The sequence below is a fragment of the Bos indicus genome, chromosome X (assembly GCF_029378745.1).
Source record: "Bos indicus isolate NIAB-ARS_2022 breed Sahiwal x Tharparkar chromosome X, NIAB-ARS_B.indTharparkar_mat_pri_1.0, whole genome shotgun sequence".
NCBI classification, from domain to species: Eukaryota; Metazoa; Chordata; class Mammalia; order Artiodactyla; family Bovidae; genus Bos; species Bos indicus.
In genome coordinates this window covers 136,681,725-136,700,934 of record NC_091789.1, presented here as the reverse complement: position 1 = coordinate 136,700,934, position 19,210 = coordinate 136,681,725, and the positions used below count along the sequence as shown (strand labels likewise).

General features: G+C 41.8%; 1 protein-coding gene across 2 annotated transcripts in view; it reads left to right on the top strand.

Moving 5' to 3' along the window:
• The window catches only part of TXLNG (taxilin gamma), a 43,995-nt gene extending 25,666 nt beyond the window's left edge, over positions 1-18,329 (top strand). Inside the window, exons 4-11 of one of the 2 annotated variants that reach the window (XM_070783869.1) lie at positions 1,384-1,554; positions 2,800-2,994; positions 5,500-5,619; positions 7,281-7,355; positions 12,551-12,643; positions 14,181-14,276; positions 15,137-15,433; positions 15,547-18,329. In XM_070783869.1, coding sequence (XP_070639970.1) covers positions 1,384-1,554; positions 2,800-2,994; positions 5,500-5,619; positions 7,281-7,355; positions 12,551-12,643; positions 14,181-14,276; positions 15,137-15,427 — 1,041 coding nt within the window. In that variant the 3' untranslated portion in view covers positions 15,428-15,433; positions 15,547-18,329. Of the gene's footprint in view, positions 1-1,383; positions 1,555-2,799; positions 2,995-5,499; positions 5,620-7,280; positions 7,356-12,550; positions 12,644-14,180; positions 14,277-15,136 lie in introns of both variants that reach the window. The other variant, XM_070783868.1, reaches the window with a different exon arrangement.
• The last annotated feature ends 881 nt before the right edge of the window (positions 18,330-19,210 follow it).

Genomic DNA, 19,210 nt, shown 5'->3' with positions numbered 1-19,210 from the left:
GCTCGGGAAAGCTGTGTCCTTGTCATGTGCAACAGAACATTTAGAAATCATTTCCCCAAAACCCTAGTTCTAGGTTCGTACCCAGAAGAAATTCTTGCGTGGCGTGTATTACACCAGGAAGCACACGTGTGAGAACGTGCAAGTTGTAATGGCACCTGGAAACCACCCAAATGCCTACTGACAAGAGACTGGGTCAACAAAGTGTGTTGTGTGCTGTATTTTTTTTTTTAAGTGAAATATTATGCAACCTGTGGGCCAAAGCCTGCAAGGCTTGTTTTTGTACTGCCCACAAGCTAAGAATGGGTTAAATGCTGTTTAAAAGACAACGACAGCAAAACAGGCAAAGCCTAAAATATTTCCTTTGTGGCCACTTACAGAGTTTGTTTGCTGGTCCCTGCTCTGTAGCTACACGCAAAGGAGCGAGATGAGTCCTGGCAGTGTAATCTGTAGCTGTGCTGTCCGAAACAGTAGCCACTAGCCACATGTGGCCATTTAAGCTTGAATTCATTTAAAGAAAATTTTAAAATGGGGTTTCTTGGTTGCAGTAGCAAATAAAGTCAAAAAAACTAAAAACAAGTTCTTTTAGGACACCGCACGGATGACATAAAATACCAGGAACAGCAAAGGAAGGGACCCCAGGATTCAGGATTGTGGTTACCTTGAATGGGGGAGGCCAAGGGGAGTTCCAGTTCTCAGTGGAGTTATTGATAGTGTGTGCAGATCCTGCCGCCCCCCATCTCCTGAGTAAGATTATGAGGGTATTTTACAAAAAATTATTTTCTGTCGGGAATTTCCATAAAGGTGTCTTTAATAGCTGTAAGCATCTCGCTTGCAAGGATGCGTGGTGTTTTGAGAGGCCACAAGGTGTCGCTCTTGCTCTTGAAATAGTGACTCAGCATCCTTTCCTTCTTCAGTGATAGGTCAGTAAAGCTGCCATCTTATCTGTTAGTGTTGGTTTAACCTTGAAACAGACACATTTGCTCCAAACCTACAAGTGGGAGGAAAGTGATTCCCCTCCCACTAGCAAGGAACACTGATTGCTGCTTATTAAGTTCTTAATTTGGAGGATCAGTTTAATAAAGTAGCTTGAGTGTGTTTTTCAAGAAAGTAAAACATTATGGTGTTGATTCCTGAAAAGCTGTCCAAAACATCATTTTTTGTTTTTAATAAATAAGTGAAGGACTGAAGATTGTTTTTCTCCTACGCTAAATCATTTGCTTACTTTCTTACCATAGCATAGCACGAAACAATTTAAATAAAATATTACACTACAATACTGTGGGTTTTGGGAAATGTATTCCATGGTTCTTACTGTAATTCTTCCAGCCATCACTCAAAGGTTTTCACTGTATTTCCTAAATGTAAAGTGCTTGTTAATTTTAGCTGGAGGAGAGCAGGAACGTTCAGAAGCAAATGAAGATTCTGCAGAAGAAGCAAGCCCAGATCATGAAAGAGAAAGTTCATTTGCAGAGTGAACACAGCAAGGCTATCTTGGCAAGAAGCAAGCTCGAGTCTCTTTGCAGGGAACTTCAGCGTCACAATAAGACGTTAAAGGTGAGTTGGTTCCTTTTTCTGTTTTTCAGGAGAGACTGACTTAGCTGAATTTATAGTCACCGTGTATCTATTTGAACTTAATCCTTGTGTCTCCTTGGAGACAGCTGCCATTCTATTTTGCTTGGCCTGATGCTTCTTACCACACCTCGTACTTGCTCATGGAGAATATAGATGAGGTTGATGTTTAGACCACAGCTTTCCTGCTAAGAGCCATGGCTTAGAAAGCTCAAATTTTCAGTTTCTGGCTGAGCACTGAAGTCATTTTTTAGCATGTGTGAAATGTGGACCGAAATGAGTAGGAGCAGACTTGAGGGAAGGGAAAGGCCCCATTGAGCTCCTCAAGGGCTGTTCATTGGCTGCATTGCCAGCTGCCCTTGCCCATTCCAGCTCCCCATTGACAAGTAGAAGAACACTTATTCCTTGCTTGATTAAAAGATGAGGCAGTGGGTACCCAAAAGGTAGTTGGTACCAATAAGGGAAGAAGAGAAAGGGGCAGGGATGCAGGTGGGCCTGTCCTCATGTGACTGAGCGGGATCGCTCATCAGACTCCCCCAGCACGCCAGACACCCAAGGTCCTAGAACACAGGAATAGGAACCCTCAGGAAATGGACCTTCACCTGATGGGGAAGCCGTTAGTTTTTCTTTGTTTTTGAATCCTTGGATTTCATTGTTCATGAAACTAGGTAGTATTTTCCCCATAGCAGCAAATTCACTTTGATTGGACTGATAATGCTGTAGACACATAAAGGTCTCTTAGCACTTGTATCTGAGCAAGAGTTGGGACTAAGCTTTTAAGATACATGTTCCTTTTGCCCCTTGCTGTCTAGGGAGTAGAAGGGATAACCCCGAAAATAAGGTGCAAGAAGGGATTTCCCTCTTCAGGCTGATTGGAGATGCTGCCCTGTGAGACCAGTGAGAGCAGGTATTTGGGAAGCCTGCGTGGAGGTAGCTGGCTGCCTGGGGAAGCTCCTTCGTCTCAGCACGGTGGGCTTTAGATGGCCACAGAGCGCTTTAGATGGCCACAGAGCACTTTAGAGCGGGGCAGCCTGTGTCTCTGATTATCTGTTTAGGAGAACCTGGTTGCTTTCAAATGAGAGCCTTCCAGTCGTAAATAAAGGGAAGGAATTCCAGTTTAGAAGCACCACTCCAGGGCAGCAAGCAGTGAACCCCCATGGCAGCAGTGTCTTTTGTGAGCATCTTATGTCTAGGTCTGTACCATTAACAGAAATTTTTTGGGGTAATAAGGAAGAAAATATGCAGCAGGCCAGAGAGGAGGAAGAAAGACGAAAAGAAGCCACTGCACACTTCCAAATCACTTTGAATGAAATCCAGGCCCAGCTGGAGCAACATGACATGCACAACGCCAAGCTCCGCCAGGAGAACATCGAGCTGGGCGAGAAGCTGAAGAAGCTCATTGAGCAGTACGCGCTGCGGGAGGAGGTAGGGGCGACCAGGTGTTTAGGCGACGCTAGCGGGGACTGTCCCCTGTCACGATGAACCAGAACCATTCACTGAAGCACTCATTCTGGGGTGTTTTAGAACCTTTATTTATGTGTAGTGGAATCCTTTCCTCGCAGGATTCTTAGGGATGGCCCAGAAGTCACTGGATTTGGGTCTGTGAAGCAATTTCTTGGAGACGGTATTAAGCACAACTTGTCTTCCATGTGATTCTGGAAGATTATGACTTGGGCATAGATTCCCACCCCCCTTATCTAGACTAAAAATGAGTAAATACCTGGCCCCCAAATATGCTGTATTTTAGACATCTGCAATAATCTATAAGGTCTACACTACCATTGCATCCTGGAGAAGGAAATGGCAACCCACTCCAGTTTTCTTGCCTGGAGAATCCCCATGGACAGCGGAGTTGGCGGGCCACAGTCCATGGGGTCACAAAGAGTCGGACATGACTAAGTGACTAAGCACCATTGCATTATACCTGTGTTTCAATTTTTTTTTAATGGGGGTTTTATACCATTTGGGGGAGGAAAAAAAGAACCTGTTTCTAAACCTTTTTACACCTAGTTGAAGTAAAAAATTTACTGGAAGAATCTCTGGCTGCTTATCTTGGTCGCTGGCCTCCAAACTAAGACTTGTACAAGCTAGTTGGGAAGTCTGGGTATGGTGTCTAGATTAAATGCAAATAGATGATCATGTGCTTTTTAAAATTCCTCCCTTTTAGAGGTCAAATGGGTAGGAATAAAGGGTTAGGTTTTTTAAATGAAAGATACCCTGCCTTTTAAGTTAGTAAAACATTGTTCTCTTATGTGTGTTGTATCACTTACACAGATAGATTAAAAGACCTGATTTTAAAAACAGATTGTGGCATCTCTTTGGGTTATTTTATCCAATTTTCAAGGCAAATTTTAGATTCTATTAATTTAGAGTTTTACATATGGCCCTTCAAAAACTTAGTTTTTAAAAAGGTTTTCTATCACTTTCGATGCTTTTTGCTTACCTTTTTTATTCTTATCATTATGGAAAATTACAAAGAAGAGTAGAGACTGTTATCACCTGATGTTAGCAGATGAAACTATAGTTTCAGCTATATTCCCATCACTTCCTCCTGGGTTATTATGAAGCAAATCCAAGGTATCAGTCCATTCATGTATATTTGAGGGTGGACCTCATCAAGATGAGGGATTTGTTTTTAGGTGTGACTAGCATACTATACTGCTGCTGCTGCTGCTAAGTCGCTTCAGTCGTGTCCGACTCTGTGTGACTCCATAGATGGCAGCCCACCAGGCTCCCCCGTCCCTGGGATTCTCCAGGCAAGAACACTGGAGTGGGTTGCCATTTCCTTCTCCAATGCATGAAAGTGAAAAGTTAAAGTGAAATCGCTCAGTCGTGTCCGACTCTTAGTGACCCCATGGACTGCAGCCTACCAGGGTCCTCCATCCATGGGATTTTCCAGGCAAGAATACTGGAGTGGGGTGCCATTGCCTTCTCCAGCATACTATATTCACACCTAAAAAATTTATTTATATAATATTAAAATCTAGTCATCATTTAAATTTTTTTGGTTGTCTCCATCCTTTTTTAAAAAAAGAGAAACAAGCTATTTGAATCAAGATCCAAATAAAACCCATCTGTTTTACGGTTGATGTGTCTCAAATATCTAAAGATTTCCTTTTCTTTTTTTAAGTTCTTAGTGTGTTTATTTAAGAAACATTTTTTGTCCTAGAGAATAAACTTTCTATAGGATTATAAAGCTCTCACTTTTCTTAAAATTATTCTTTTAGTTTTGTTGTTTAATATGACAATGATATAGAAAATCTGCAAGCTATGTATATTTAAATCACATTACTGTGAGCCTTATTCAAGTATTATTGAATGTTCTTTCCTTGGTCAGAGAGAGATGTTCTGATGACTTTATCATACATAAATAACCACTAAATACTTTCACCTGGAAATAATAATGACCTTTTGCCAAATGTATCTGGTAAGTGGCAGGTACCAAGCACCTTACACAGTACCACCATTGCACTGGCATTTACAACTTTGCATTGTTCGTATGGCTCCCCCCAGAGAGGGGAGAATTTGATTGGTGCCATTCCTCCTGTAACAGCATTCTGCCTCCAACTGAGAAATCAGGAAATTTTAATGGGGAGAAAAAACTATCCAGGAATTATGTGTATGATGGATGAGTTTAACAGTTTGATCTCCTTAGCCATCTTTTTCTGGATACAGTTTGAGCTTCATTTTCACCTTAGGGCTGAAATAGGAGGTACAGGGCAGCTACTGAGGCGCCGATGGGCCATCTCCAGAGGGAGGCGTGTTGAGCACAGGCTGCTGCCAGCACAGCTCTCAGACAGGCTCCCACTGGTGTTAGCCCTGGCAGGAAGAGCAGCCTCACGAGTGAGGTCTTGTAACTTGTCTCATGTGTCCTTGTCATTCTGTCCCTCTTCTCATGAAGTGACGGAAGAAATTGTCCTTTCCCCATAGCACATTGATAAAGTATTCAAGCATAAGGAACTGCAGCAACAACTTGTGGACGCCAAACTGCAGCAGACGACACAGCTGATAAAAGAAGCTGATGAGAAACATCAGAGAGAGCGAGAGTTTGTAAGTGCTATTTCTTAAAAAAAGAAATGATGGCCAAAATTGTGACCAAAGCCATTCTGCATTTCAGGTAGCACTAGGTGCTAATTTTTTTGTTCTAGATTATAAAGAGCACGTGTGTTAGAAAGCATTAGCCTTTTCTTTCTATTCAACTTTACATACAGAAGATACACTGGAGGAATTAGACCAACTTAGTACAAAGACCTGTATTCATTGTACTTTTCTGTGTTTGGAATATTTATTTCACTTTTTAGATAATGCCTACCAAGTTTAAGGATTATACCAGTATTTAGCACATTATATTCGAGAATTCATTTTAATAGCAAGTTTTACAAACATGGATGTCCTATTGATACATACTGTTAGATTTTGTTTCCAAACAGGTAACTTGAAACTAGGGAAGTTGTTTATTCTAGTATACTTTTCTGATAAAAATTTAACAGAATTCTCTACACCCTAATCACTCAGCATTATTCCCAGAATATGTACTCAGATTATGTTGTCTGTCAATAATTGTGAGTACAGTGGAATCTCATTGGGTATATATACTTAATACATGCAAATTCAACTTTACCTGCTTAACCAAAAAATAAAGTCAGAAGAAGTGGTTACAGTAATGAAAAGTGTCCCATGCAGCTTTCACTCAAGTCCCTTAGGCCCCAAGGTGAGCCAAATATGAAGACTCGGATCCCAGTGGGGCCTCATGATGAGAACGTGTCATGCTGAGTGCAAGTCTAGGGTTAAGAGAGATGTATTTTTTGCACAGCGTCTACTTTCACATGAACTGACAGTGCCATCCTCTGCATAATTGAAGAGACAGTTGTCGTTTCCCCAGTTGGAGTAGAAATGTCATACATGCACACATGATGCGTGTATTTCTGGTTGTTTTTAAAGACTTTTGAAGACTAATGGACTAAGTGTGACATTTTACTTCAGGAACTGAATTTTACAGCTGCCTACTACATTGTAATTTCATGATATAATTTTCTTAAACTCAAGTATATAAATTAAAGCTTCCATTCTATTAGTCTCCCCCACTTGAAAAAAAAAAAAAAGTGATCAGAAACCAGTTCTCTGATTTCATTGTTTTTGCTCCCTACCCTCTCACTCTGCCTCATCTTGCCTCTCGTGGAGCAGAAGGGCTTTCTAATTTTTCTTTTTTCCGTACTGTGTGGCATGTGGGATCTTAGTTCCCTGACCAGGGATCAAACCTGTGTTCCTCATGGTGGAAGAACAGTGTCTTAACCACTGCACTGCCAGGGAAGTTCCAGGGAGACTTTCTGAATGACCCAGATAATGTCAAGATTCCCACCCATATTTTCTGCTAGACATATTTTCTGTTAGACTTCTAATTGTTTTCATCTAAAAAAATACAATTTAACCCTGAGTTTTATAAACTTGTTATTAGGCCTCATAGGTACTTTCTCTAAGGAATAAAAGTGTATTCCTACATTTGTGAATGTTAACAGTGGAACAAATCAAAGATACAGGTATTTAGCAATTGATGTGACAGATTATTTGATTCATAGATGTAGTAATATCAACTTTTTCATGATCTAACATCTCATGGTTCTTGCTAAAAAAGCCCGACTATCTGGATATTGGACCTTGTAGTCATCTTTTAATTACTATTAGTATTTTGCCAGAATGTTTCTGTTTTCTAGTTATTAAAAGAAGCAACAGAATCAAGACACAAATATGAACAAATGAAACAACAAGAAATACAACTAAAACAGCAGGTAACTTGACAGCGGGGGTGGTAGAATTTGTAAGGGGAAAAAAAAAAATCTATGGTTCGTTTGACATGTACCTTGAATCTCGTCTCAGATGCTTTTGCTTGTTCCCAGCAGACCTGAGAGTGGACCACACGTCCCTCTTGGAGTTTTCCTCTTCATTTAGGGTGACCCCCTCCACCTGACCTGCCTAGGACCTTCCTGGTTTAAAGTCCTGAGTCCCAGGAACCAGGCAGATGGGACAGTTGGCCCCACTGTCTGCAGGGCCCTAACTGTAGCCACCATGCTGTGTGAGATCTCTGGTACTGACCCCCTTTCTCCTCACCCTCTGCCTCTGACAACCACCGTTCTATTCTGTTTCTTTGTGTTTCACTTTTTAAGATTGTACATGTGAGTGAGATCATACAGTATCTAGTATTTGTCTCTCTGTGTCTCACTTATTTCACTTAGCATAATGCCCTCAAAGTCCATCTGTGTGGTCACACATTGTAAGATTTTCTTCTTATGGCTGCACAATATTCCATTGTGTATGTATACCACATATTTTTTAAAAATTTCTTTTTGACTGTGCCACATGGCATGCAGGATCTTAGTTCCTCAGCCAAGGTTCCAATCCATGCCCCCTGCAGTGGAAGCACAGAGTCTCAACTAAACTACCAGGGAAGTCCGTATACCACATCCTCTTTATACATTTATCTGTTGATGGACACTTAGGTTTCTTTCATACCTTGGCAATTGTGAATAACGCAGATTAGGAACACCAGAGTGCAGATACCTGAGATCCTATTTTCATTTCTTTTGGATACATACCTAGAAGCAGAATTTCTGAATAACGTGATAGTTCTGTTTTGAAGTTTTTGAGGAGCCTTTTTACTGTTTTCTGTAGTGGCTGCACCAATTTAATCCACCAGCGGTGCACAAGAGTTCTTTTTTCTCTACACTCTCACCCGCACTTGTTATCTCTTGTCTTTTTTGTTTTAGCCAATCTGACAGGTGGTTTTGATTTGTATTTCCCTGATAACTTGTGACAATTGAACATCTTTTCATGTACTTGTTGGCCATTTGTATGTCTTTGGGAAAATGTCTATTCAAATCCTCTGCTGGTTTTTTAATTAGATTTTTACAAATTTTAATTAATTTTGCTATTGAATTGTATGAGTGTCTTATATATTTTGGATATTAATCCTTTATCAGATACATATGGTTTGCAGATATTGTCTCCCATTCTGTGTGTTGCCTTTCCACTCTGGATTGTTTTTTGTGTAGAAGCTTTTTAGTTCAGTGTAGTCCCACGTGTTGATTTTTGCTTTTGTTGCTCTTGCTTTTGATGTCTTATCCAAAAATTCATTGCCAAAACCGCTGTCAAGGAGCTTTTTACCTGTGTTTTCTTCTAGGAGTTTACAGTTTAAGATCTTTTTAAGTTCTTAACCTATTTCAAGTTAATTTTTGTGAATGGTATGAGATAACAGCCTAGTTTCATTCTTCTGCATATGGTTATCCAATTTTCCCAATACCTTTTATTGAAGATACTGTCCTTTTCCCATTGAGTATTCTTGATTCCCTTGTCAAATATTATTAACCGTATTTGTGAGGGTTTATTTTGGGGCTCTCAATTTTTTTCTTTTTTGTGGTTCCATACAAATTCTAGGATTATTTTTTCTATTTCTTTGGAAAATGCCATTGGAATCTTGATAGGGCTTTAACTAGTATAGACATTTTTTAATGATACTGACTCTTCTGATCCATGAACACAGAGTATCTTTCCACTTATTTTTGTCTTGACTTTTCTTTTTTCTTTTTCAGATGTTTTGTCAGTGTATAGAAACACAACTGATTTCTGTGTATTGATTTTGTGTTCTGAAACCTTACTGAATTTATTCTACCAGTTTTTTGGTGGGGTCTTCAGGATTTTCTGTATATGAGATCATGTCATCAGCAAAGAGTTTTGCGTCTTCCTTTCTGATCTGTATGCTGTTCATTTTTTGTCTAATTGCACAGGCTAGGAATTTCACTATTGTGTTGAACAGAAGTGGTGATAGTGGGCATCTTTGTCTTATTCCTGATTTTAGAGGGAAAGCTTTCAACCTTTCACTGACTCTTGGGTATGATGTTAGCTAAGGGTATGTCATATATGACCTTTATTATCTTATGTTCCCTCCTTGTACCTAGTTTGTTGAAATTTTTTCTTTTCTTTTTCCGTACCACACAGCTTGTGGAATCTTAGTTCCCTGACCAGGAATTGCATCAGTACCCGCAGCAATGAAAGCACAGGGGCCTAACCACTGGACTGCCAGGGAATTTCCCATTGAGCTTTTTTTATTGAGCATTTTTATCATGAATGGTGTTGAGTTTTACCAAATGCATTTCCTGCATCTGTTGAGATGATCATATGATTTGTCTTTCATTCTATTCTGTTAATGTGATATATTTATTGATTTGCCTATTTGAACCATCCTTGTAGTTTTCTTATCTGGCCTGTACTGTCTTTTGGTACCAGGGCAATGCTGACCTCGTAGAATGAGTTTGGGAGTATTCCCTTCTCTTTACTTTTTGAGACGAGTTTGGTAAGAATTGGTATTAGTTCTTTCAGCGTTTGGTAGAATTTACCCATGAAGCTGTCTGGGCTTTTAGGCTTTGCTTTGTTGCCTCCCCACTTTTTAATCCAGACCCCTTAGGATTGTTCTAATGCAGTCTTTCTCTGTGTGTGCCTTGTGTGGAAGAAGGGTAACAGATGCTTCATCCCTACTCAAAAAAGAGGTGCAGGAAGGAATTCCCATGTCTTTACAGACAGGTGAAATTAGGTATTTGTAGCAATAATTCATCCTTTCTCAGAAAAGGTTAGCTAGATGATGAAAAATGTATTACTCATTTTGAAAGTTTATCATGTAACAAGTTTCTTTAATGTATGAACTCTAGATTTGTTCTAAAACGCAGACTGGCCTGAATCTTTATGAACACATCTTTCTTTTCTTTTAAATTGTTTGTTTATTTATGGATGCACTGGGTCTGCATTGCTGCACTCAGGCTTTCTCTAGTTGCGGCGAGCAGGGGCTACTCTTCACTGCGGATTCTCTTGTTGTGGAGTACAGGCTCTAGGTCCCTGGGCCCAGTCGCCCCATGGCATGTTCCTGGAGCAGGGATCGATCCCCTGACCCTTGTGTTAGCAGGATTCTTGACCACTGGACTACTATGGAAGCCCTGAACACATCTTTTGAGTGCTCTTGGTCTTTGAGCATGTTTTACTATGTGGTGACACTCATTTCCTGAAAAGCTAGCCTAACAAAAGTGACAGTTGGAGAAGTCTTTTGAACTTTCCACCATAAATTATTGTGCTACAGTGCTTCTAGGAAATTTGAACCCCTTATTAGCCCTATAAAGTCAGTTGTCCATGTAAACGGAGAAGAGAATCGATGTGGAAAACATATAAAAAGTCTATATATGGCTTCAGAAGATGGACTTTAACGCAAGGCCCCAGAGGGCCCTTCTACCGAGTTCACAGCAGCTCAAGTTCTGTTGTACTCTTAGGAGTGCAGCTTCTCTTGTCTGTGATGGCTATTGTCCTGAGTCATGTTATTTGATCATTACTGTTTCCTTTGCTGCCACCTCCTTTTCTGCTCCCACATGTGCGGTTCTTCCCAAGAGTCAATCTTGTCCTCTGTTCTTGTTTGCCATGTCCGTTTCCAGGCTTTGTTGATGAACTCTTCATCTTATTGGTGTGTTTTGACCACCGTTTTGTAATCTAGGCTCCTACGTCCAAGATGGTAGTTGTCACATATTGATTACCCAGAGGGGGGCAGCACTGAACTCTGATGGGACAGTCCACCCAGATGTTCCGTATTGATAAAAACAGACCATTCTAAGAATCTCCCTCAAGTGCCAGGACTGCTCTGTCCACCCGCCTGAGCCTCATCGCTGTTCCCGACCCCAGGCCAGCAGCCCAGAGACTCTCTCACCGTGCGCCCCTCTATGAGCTGCTCTGTGCAGAAATCCTCTGTGCTGTTCTCTTGGCCCTGAAATTTCTATTCATCCTGGCCCCTGGCCTCACCCTTCCACGGGCACGCTTTGGCTGTCTTATCATCACCTCCTCTGGCCTGATGCCACTGGTAGCTTCGCCTTAGGTCTGCATCTCCTCAGCCAGCAGAGCTGGCCTCTGTCTTGCTACCAGCCTCCCCGCTCTGTGCCGGCACATCGCCCCTCCCCTCCCTGGTCATGGCTTCTCTCTGCTGCTATGAACACAGCACTGCTGAAGGTGGAAAGGCGTCGCTGATACTGCTTCTTGGCCTCTGGTGGTCTTTTATTCTTTTCTGCTTTCTTTGTATGTACTGTGTGATCTTGAGCAAAGCACTTTATTCCTCTGGGCCTGTTTACTCATCCTAAACTAATGCAATTACATTAGGTGGACTCTTAGGGTTCCTTCCTTGTCTGAAATGAAAAAATTCAGCCTGCCCTTGAGACCTAGCTCTGGCTTCAGCCACAAGCAGCAATTTTTTTCTGACCCTTCCCGTGCCTTCTCCAGCCCTGGCTTCTGTGAATTCCTATCCTGTGGGAGGAAAAAGTGACTCGTGTTCCACATTTTGCTTGCCTTGTCAGTTGGTGTTATTTTCCCAGCTAGAATAAAAATTCCTTCAGGGTGGGAGTTAAAAGAAATATTGATGTTTATACCTCTTTTATCTTTTTTCCTCTTAACTATACTCCCACTGAATTCTTTCTCTCCCAACCAAACCAGTTCTTTGGTTTCTGTTTCATTATCTTGCCTGCGTTAAAAAAGAGATATCTTTGATATCAAGCTAAGAACTATGCAGGTGGTATTCCAAAAGAATGATCTTTTTTCAAGGATCAGTTTTTCAAATATAAGGAAAGGAGGTATTTCATAAAGGATTTGTTATATGAAATTTAAAAGCTATTCCACCTCCTTCAGTTTTTATTATAATTGGTGGAATGGAGCTAATATTTGTATATTTTAAACACTTAAATATAAAGATGGTGAGATCAACATAACCGCCTAAGTTTTAGTGCATTTCAGTAGGTTCTTAGAACTGCAGCCATTGATGTCTGGGATTGAGGATTGGGTGTGCATCTGTTCTTATTTCTGTCACTTAGAACAGGTAACTAATGTTTAACCATGTTATGTTCTTTTTGAAAGTCTGAGATTTTAAATCATTTACCTAGACATCTAAATTATTCATACTTGTTTTCTGTAGCTTTCTCTTTATATGGATAAGTTTGAAGAATTCCAGACTACCATGGCAAAAAGCAATGAACTGTTTACAACCTTCCGGCAGGAAATGGAAAAGGTATTTTCCTATTTTAAGTGGAGTATTTGCCTAAAAGGGACTTTATATAATAAGCCGTTTTAAGCATGTTCGTGGCCTGGGTGCGTTCCTGTTTTTATGGTGCTCTCTTCCTCTCTTCCGATCCTCCGGTGGCGGCGTATCCTGTCACTGTGCCCCCAGTAGTACCACATGTAGCTAGTGCCCTCTAGGCCACCAAAGTTAACTTCTCTATTAAATACAATTTGTTGTTAGCAATAAAGTGGTTTATTTTTTGTTTGTTGTATCTGTTGTATTGGCTTCAGGTGATACCCCCCAACCCTCCTCCAATCCTTTTCACAAAGCATGGTGTCCTTGAAGAGTAAAGTATTTAATGACAAGCCAAGCTCAGAATGCTAGCTACGTATTTTGGTTGGTTGATAATCATTGGTATTTCTACCTTTTTAGGTTTCTTTTTTTCTTTTATACTCCCACTAAATTCTTTCTCCCTCCACCAGAGTGATTTTTTGGGCTCTGGTTCTTTTTCCTGCCTACAATAAGGAGAGCTGTATCCTGGATATTAAACTAAGACCCAGTGTCTATACCTGTGCCCATGCGTCCATCCTTACACCGGGGGCTTTTAGGGGTGGAAGCATAGGGGGAGATGCTTCCCCCTGCCACCACCAGGGGGAGATGGTGGTGGCAGGACCGTGGCCCTGGGCTAAAGGTCCACAGTGTGACTGGAGGCGAGTTCTGTGCCCTTTCTCTGCCTTCCTCCTTACAAATATCAGAAATGCTTGCCCTTCATAAAGTGGCGTATTTCAGGCAGTGCTTGGCGGGGGCAAGGGCTCTGGTGACCCCCTTCAGGTATCAGGGGAACCCAGAGACTGTGGCCAGAGGCATGGCAACAGTGGGGGGGGCGGGGCGGGCGGGTGGTTGTCCTTGTGCCAGCTCGTTGGCGCCAGAGTGAAATCTCGTCCTGAATTTCTGAAAACTGGGCTTTGGCGGTGTTGGTTAAGAACATTCCTCTGATTTTTGGATCCATTTTATTTTTTAGCAAAACCTGAAGCGGTGGGTCATCATCGTATTAGGGAAGCTGGTTAATGACTTTTCCCTGGTCCCCGGTCCCCTCTGCTGCTTCTGGTTCCCAGATGGCTGCAGCCTCTGAGGTTGGGGTGGAGGCGAGCTCTCCATCTTGGGGAGGAGGGGGAACCTCATTCCTTCCAAGAATCACATGAAGTTGTTAATGCACAGAAAATTCAGGAACAGATGTTTTTGGTACAACTTGGGAAGGAGGATGGTTGCTCTTGGCCCAAGCGAGCGCTGAGTGTGCTGGTGGGCAGCTTCCACCAGGTGTCGCTGCCTCTGAAAAATGAGGGGCTGAGATGTGTTTTTCTCATTGTATGAACCCCGCTTTGGCCACCACCACCCTGGGAGTTGGAGAGATGAGCTCTACCCACCCCCAACACTGCACCCAGCGGTACTCTGGGGTGGGCAGGGAGGACCGGTCAGGGTTTGGGGTTGGCTGTAGAGATAAGAAACGGCATTTTGAATTTAAATTTGCAATTGTGTCAATTCACAGATGACAAAGAAAATTAAAAAACTGGAAAAAGAAACAATCGTATGGCGGACCAAGTGGGAAAACAATAACAAAGCACTTCTGCAAATGGCTGAAGAGGTGAGGTGGCTTCCCGCGAGGAGGGTGTGATTAGTTCAGGTTAGGGAAGCACGCCACCTTGCCACACTGCTGTCACAGTTGAGGACTGGCCAGAGCTGGGCAGAGACGGGTGGTGCTGAGTGCAGTCTGTCCCGTCAGGACTTAGGCTGTAGGGAGGACCCTGAGTGAGGTGTTGGGTTTCCTACCACCCAGCCTGCTACGATCCCCAGCTTGTAAGACCTGAGTTGCTGGGCTCCAGCAAATTTGATTCACTTGGTGTGGGGGTCAGGGAATCTGCCTTTTCGCCAGGCACCCACCTGGCTGGATCAGGTTTCTCAGTGGGAGCACAGGCCACCAACTCGGGTGCCTGTCTCTACCTTAAGTCCTTACAAAAAAGCAGCATAGTACTTTCTGCCAGTCTTACAAAGCTGAGGTTTGCAAACACTAAATAACACACCCTGAATCTTGTTCTCATCTGAGGACTGGTAAAATGAGAGAAATATATATGGAAATGAGTTCTGTTTTTAAGCAAGCCCTTATTTTATCTGCTAGTCTTTGGTGGTGACTATCTTGAATTTCCTTATTAATTTATCAATACAGAATGTTATTAAAGGTAGACTGGTGTGTTTTTTTTTTTTACTTTGCTTCTTTTTAAGAAACATGACAGAGGGATTTTCATTTTGTCACATCAGAAGCATGTTAACTGGTGTCCATAGTTAAGTGTGCAGAACACAGCTAGCTGGATGTTAGGAAGTGTTTGAAGAAATTGAACATGTTCAGGTGACCCAACAAGTGGCTCAAAAGACTTAATTTGTTGTATCCAGTAATGTAATTCATATTCAGTTAGGTTAAATAAACCCTGCCTTTTCTCCTTTTTATAGAAAACTGTCCGAGATAAAGAGTACAAGGCCTTTCAAATAAAACTGGAACGGCTGGAGAAGCTGTGCCGGGCTCTGCAGACAGAGAGGAACGAGCTCAACGAGAAGGTGGAGGTGCTGAAGGAGCAGGTGTCCGGGAGGGCGGCAGGTGGAGGCCCAGCACCACCCAAGGCCCAGCCCTGCGCCACCTCGGCTCCTCCCGAGGAGTCCGGTGCCACCTGGCAGAGTGCCGCCCGGGTTATCCCTGAGGCCGGGTCCCTGGGAGCCGGGCCCGGCATCGAGTCAGTTGACTGAGACCAAGTATGATCACTGTATTGAGAGTTCTATTTTGTGTATAACTTCCTCTGTTAGTAGTAACTTGGTTTTGTGGTGAAAATTTTCTTACTTTTTCTACCATATCTGTATTTTCTTAGAACTACTGGACTTAAGTGGTACAGGAGGCTGCTTGGCAGGTTTGAATAGTTTTACTCTAACATTTTCCTCAGCCATGTTGCACATCTGCCTCATTCCCCTTCATCAGAATGCATGTGCTTATTGCCTTTTTCCCTCTCCCTTGCTCCTTGCACAGAATTTTGTCTGAATTAAAATTTCATTCACCAGGGCTGACCATTACAAGGGAACTTTGTTCTGATAATGGTTCCTTCTTTTTTCCTTCTTCTTTTGGCTGTGCTTTGTGGCCTCTGGGATCTTAGTTCCCCAACCAGGGATTGAACTCGTACTCTCGGCAATGAAGGCACCGTGTCCTAACCACTGGACCGCCAGTGAACTCCCTGATAATGGTTCCTTGATGTGAAAACAATATTCATTTAAATATCTACCCCTGCCAAGAATATAACTCAAAAAAAAAACAAAAGGAAAATCAAGATGATTCAGTTCAGTCACTCAGTCGCGTCTGACTCTTTGCAACCCCATGGACTGTATGTAGCACGCAAGGCCTCCCTGTCCATCTAAATGCCAATAAAACTGAAGGCTTGGGTCAGAAACAAGCACAGCATATTTGATTCAAATTAGCTTTTTGATATATCACTTGACAAATTGAGATGTCCGCAAGCCTAGAACTTCTGTTTTGGCAGAATATTGTACATAGAGGTATAATTTAAACAAAGTAGTATATATAGGCAAATTATTGGAGAAACAGGCTTACTGTTTATGTGACTAAAAAATAGTCCCATCACCGTTTTCAGGTTAGAAGCGCCTGGTTGGACCACCTGAAAGCCTACAGGGTGGGCAGCCTGGTGGTTTGCTTTTCAGTTGGGATTTTGGGTGCACATCCTCCACTTCCCATGGAGAATTGCCACTAACAGTCCTTTGTCAGTTTAAGACAATGAGGGTAAACCATTGTGTAGCTTTACTTAAGCAGAAGTCCCTCCACTACTTTCTGGCTACTTGAAAGTTGGTGCCCAACTATTCTGAGTCCAACTAGCACAGTTCTCCAGGGTTTTTAAAAGGGAATTTTAATTATGAACATGCTAGCTGAAACTGATTTTATTTCATGTCTAAAACAGACTGGAACCAGCGTTTTTAATTTAAAGGAAATGTGGCAGAGAGCTAAGTAGCCAGGATCTATTTATTACTTACGCTTTTCAGTCTGTTTCTCACCCTTTTCGTAGTTTTTATTCTTTTTTATGGAAAAACAGTATTATCAAGGTGTCTACACTTGGAATGGGGGACTTCGGAAATGTAGCACATCACTTTTGGATTTGCTCTTTCATAACTTTCCTTTGTTCTTCACAATGTCAAATGTGGTCGAGTTTATACACATCATTAACCAGGCTGCACTGACAAGATTTGACTTTGTCCCTGGTATAATTTGCATTGAAATACTTTATGAAATAAAAAGGTTCTACTAGAACTGATGTTAGCACATTCCACTGAGCAAAACCATCAAACTGACACTTCTTGAATTGCTTACTGGACTGAACAAACTCTTCTGTCCAGTTAGAAGGGTTTTTCTCTTTGTTAAAGTTTTATTTGTCCTGTCACATTCGTGGTCTAAACTGGGTTGAAAGAATTGAAAATTGTCGGCAACAGCACCTGGAGTGGAGGATTACGTCTAAGCTTCCACCATTGGTCATGTTAATCAAAGGGCCAGACAGTGGAGGAAAAGAAACCCACTGTTATCTAATTACTGTCAAAATGAGTCGGAAGCAAAAACAAACATCCTTCTCCAACAGCCTTTTATAAACACCACCTTTGGCTACTAAATGAAATATTGGACTCATTTCCCTGAGAGGAAATGGAGGTATATATCAGAACTATACTCTACTGTAAAATTAGTACTAATGGTCCCATTTCACAAGCGCTCTGCTGGATGTACAGCTCTTACTGTCTTAAGCCATTTGTGTAGCCGCCACGTTTCTTTGTGGTGCTTGTCCTGTGTGGAAGAGCGTAAAGCTCGGACCTGTTGCATATTTTCAAGGGCTTTATAAAGCGATGTGATTAACAGTACTTGGCCTGCTGCTTTTGGCTTGCTATGTATTTTTAGCTAGATGCTCTCATGGTGTTTAAAGGACATGGATTCTGTCTGGGTGCATTTGGTATCCTTTCAGAATCTTTCCTCTCATTACCCTGTGAATAAATACGAATGGGACCCTCTGAGGAGGACACGCTCCTAGGGCAATCACCTCGCCAGCCCAGCATTGTGGCTTTGTAGCACGCTCCATTTCTACCACATTCTAGAACACAGATGCTACTAAGGCTGGCCCAGGAAAGATCAAATGTCAAATTTGCTTCAACTGCATTTGTTGCACCATCATGGAGTCTTGATGTGTATTATTTATAGTGGCAGGAGACTCCAAGGAATAGAGAAAACTTGGGTCTTGGATAATGGACCATTTCATCCTCAGACTTGTAGGAGTACATTTCTTGGTCTCGAGACCAGTATTTTTTAGTTATGTATGCAACTGCCTTTATTACACCTGGTTATCAATTCAATTCTCAGGTGTTGCAGAAAAATCTACCTCTTTCAGACTGTAGATGGAAATAACTGTGAAAAAATGATGCAGATATCTTCTAGTTTGTGCTAAACACACTGCTTTATTTTTACAGCCCACGTCTTTCATGAGGATACGAATTGTTTAAGAGGCAGTCTTGTTTTGCTTTTCAAAGACATTTTGTAGAGATTTTTCACTAATGTGAATCTGATTTTATCTACTCAATTCTGTATAGATTAAGTAAATATGTATGATAAATTTAACAGCTTCTGTGTATTTTGTTGCCTGTGTGACCTTAATGTCTATCAAATCCAAAGACAGTTGTAGATACTGTCCTTGTGCCTTAAAAGGTAGTTTCATTATTGTATGACTTAAGAAAAAAGGGCTGGTACCCCAGCCACTCTGGCTGGGGACAGAAAACAAGTTTTATGTAGCCAGACATGTTAGGACTTTTTTTTAACCTCTAAAACAGAGGACTAGGAAAATCTGCACTGTAGCTGTCGTCAAAGCTTTAAAAATCCAGAAGGACTATAGATTTCTTCAGTTTGGCCAACTCTTAGCACATTCCAAGGTGCTACTTATCTGACTAGCAGAGTGTATGTACACAGAGGCACATAGGAAAGACCTTAGTTGATGGTGAGCAAAAGTATTTAACCACACACACACAAAAATGAAAATAATAAGTATTTAAGCACAATCGTAAGGAGTTGGCAAGCTTTTTCTGTAAGTCAAAAGTAGTTTAGGATTAGTGTGCTGCTTTTTTCCCAAACAACCTTTAAAAATCAATGTAGAGAATTCCCTGGCAGTTCAGTGGTTAAGACTCAGCACTTTCACTGCCTGGGGCCCAGATTTAATCCCTGGTTGAGAAACTAGGACCTTGCATGCCTTGTTCAGTTCAGTCGCTCAGTCGTGTCTGACTCTTCGCGACCCCGTGAATCGCAGCACGCCAGGCCTCCCTGTCCATCACCAACTCCCAGAGTTCACTGAGACTCACGTCCATCGAGTCAGTGATGCCATCCAGCCATCTCATCCTCTGTCGTCCCCTTCTCCTGCCCCCAGTCCCTCCCAGGGATTTTGCCTTGTGGTATGGCAAAAAAAAATTGTTTTTAAATTTTAATAAAAGAAAAATCAATGTAAAGAGGTT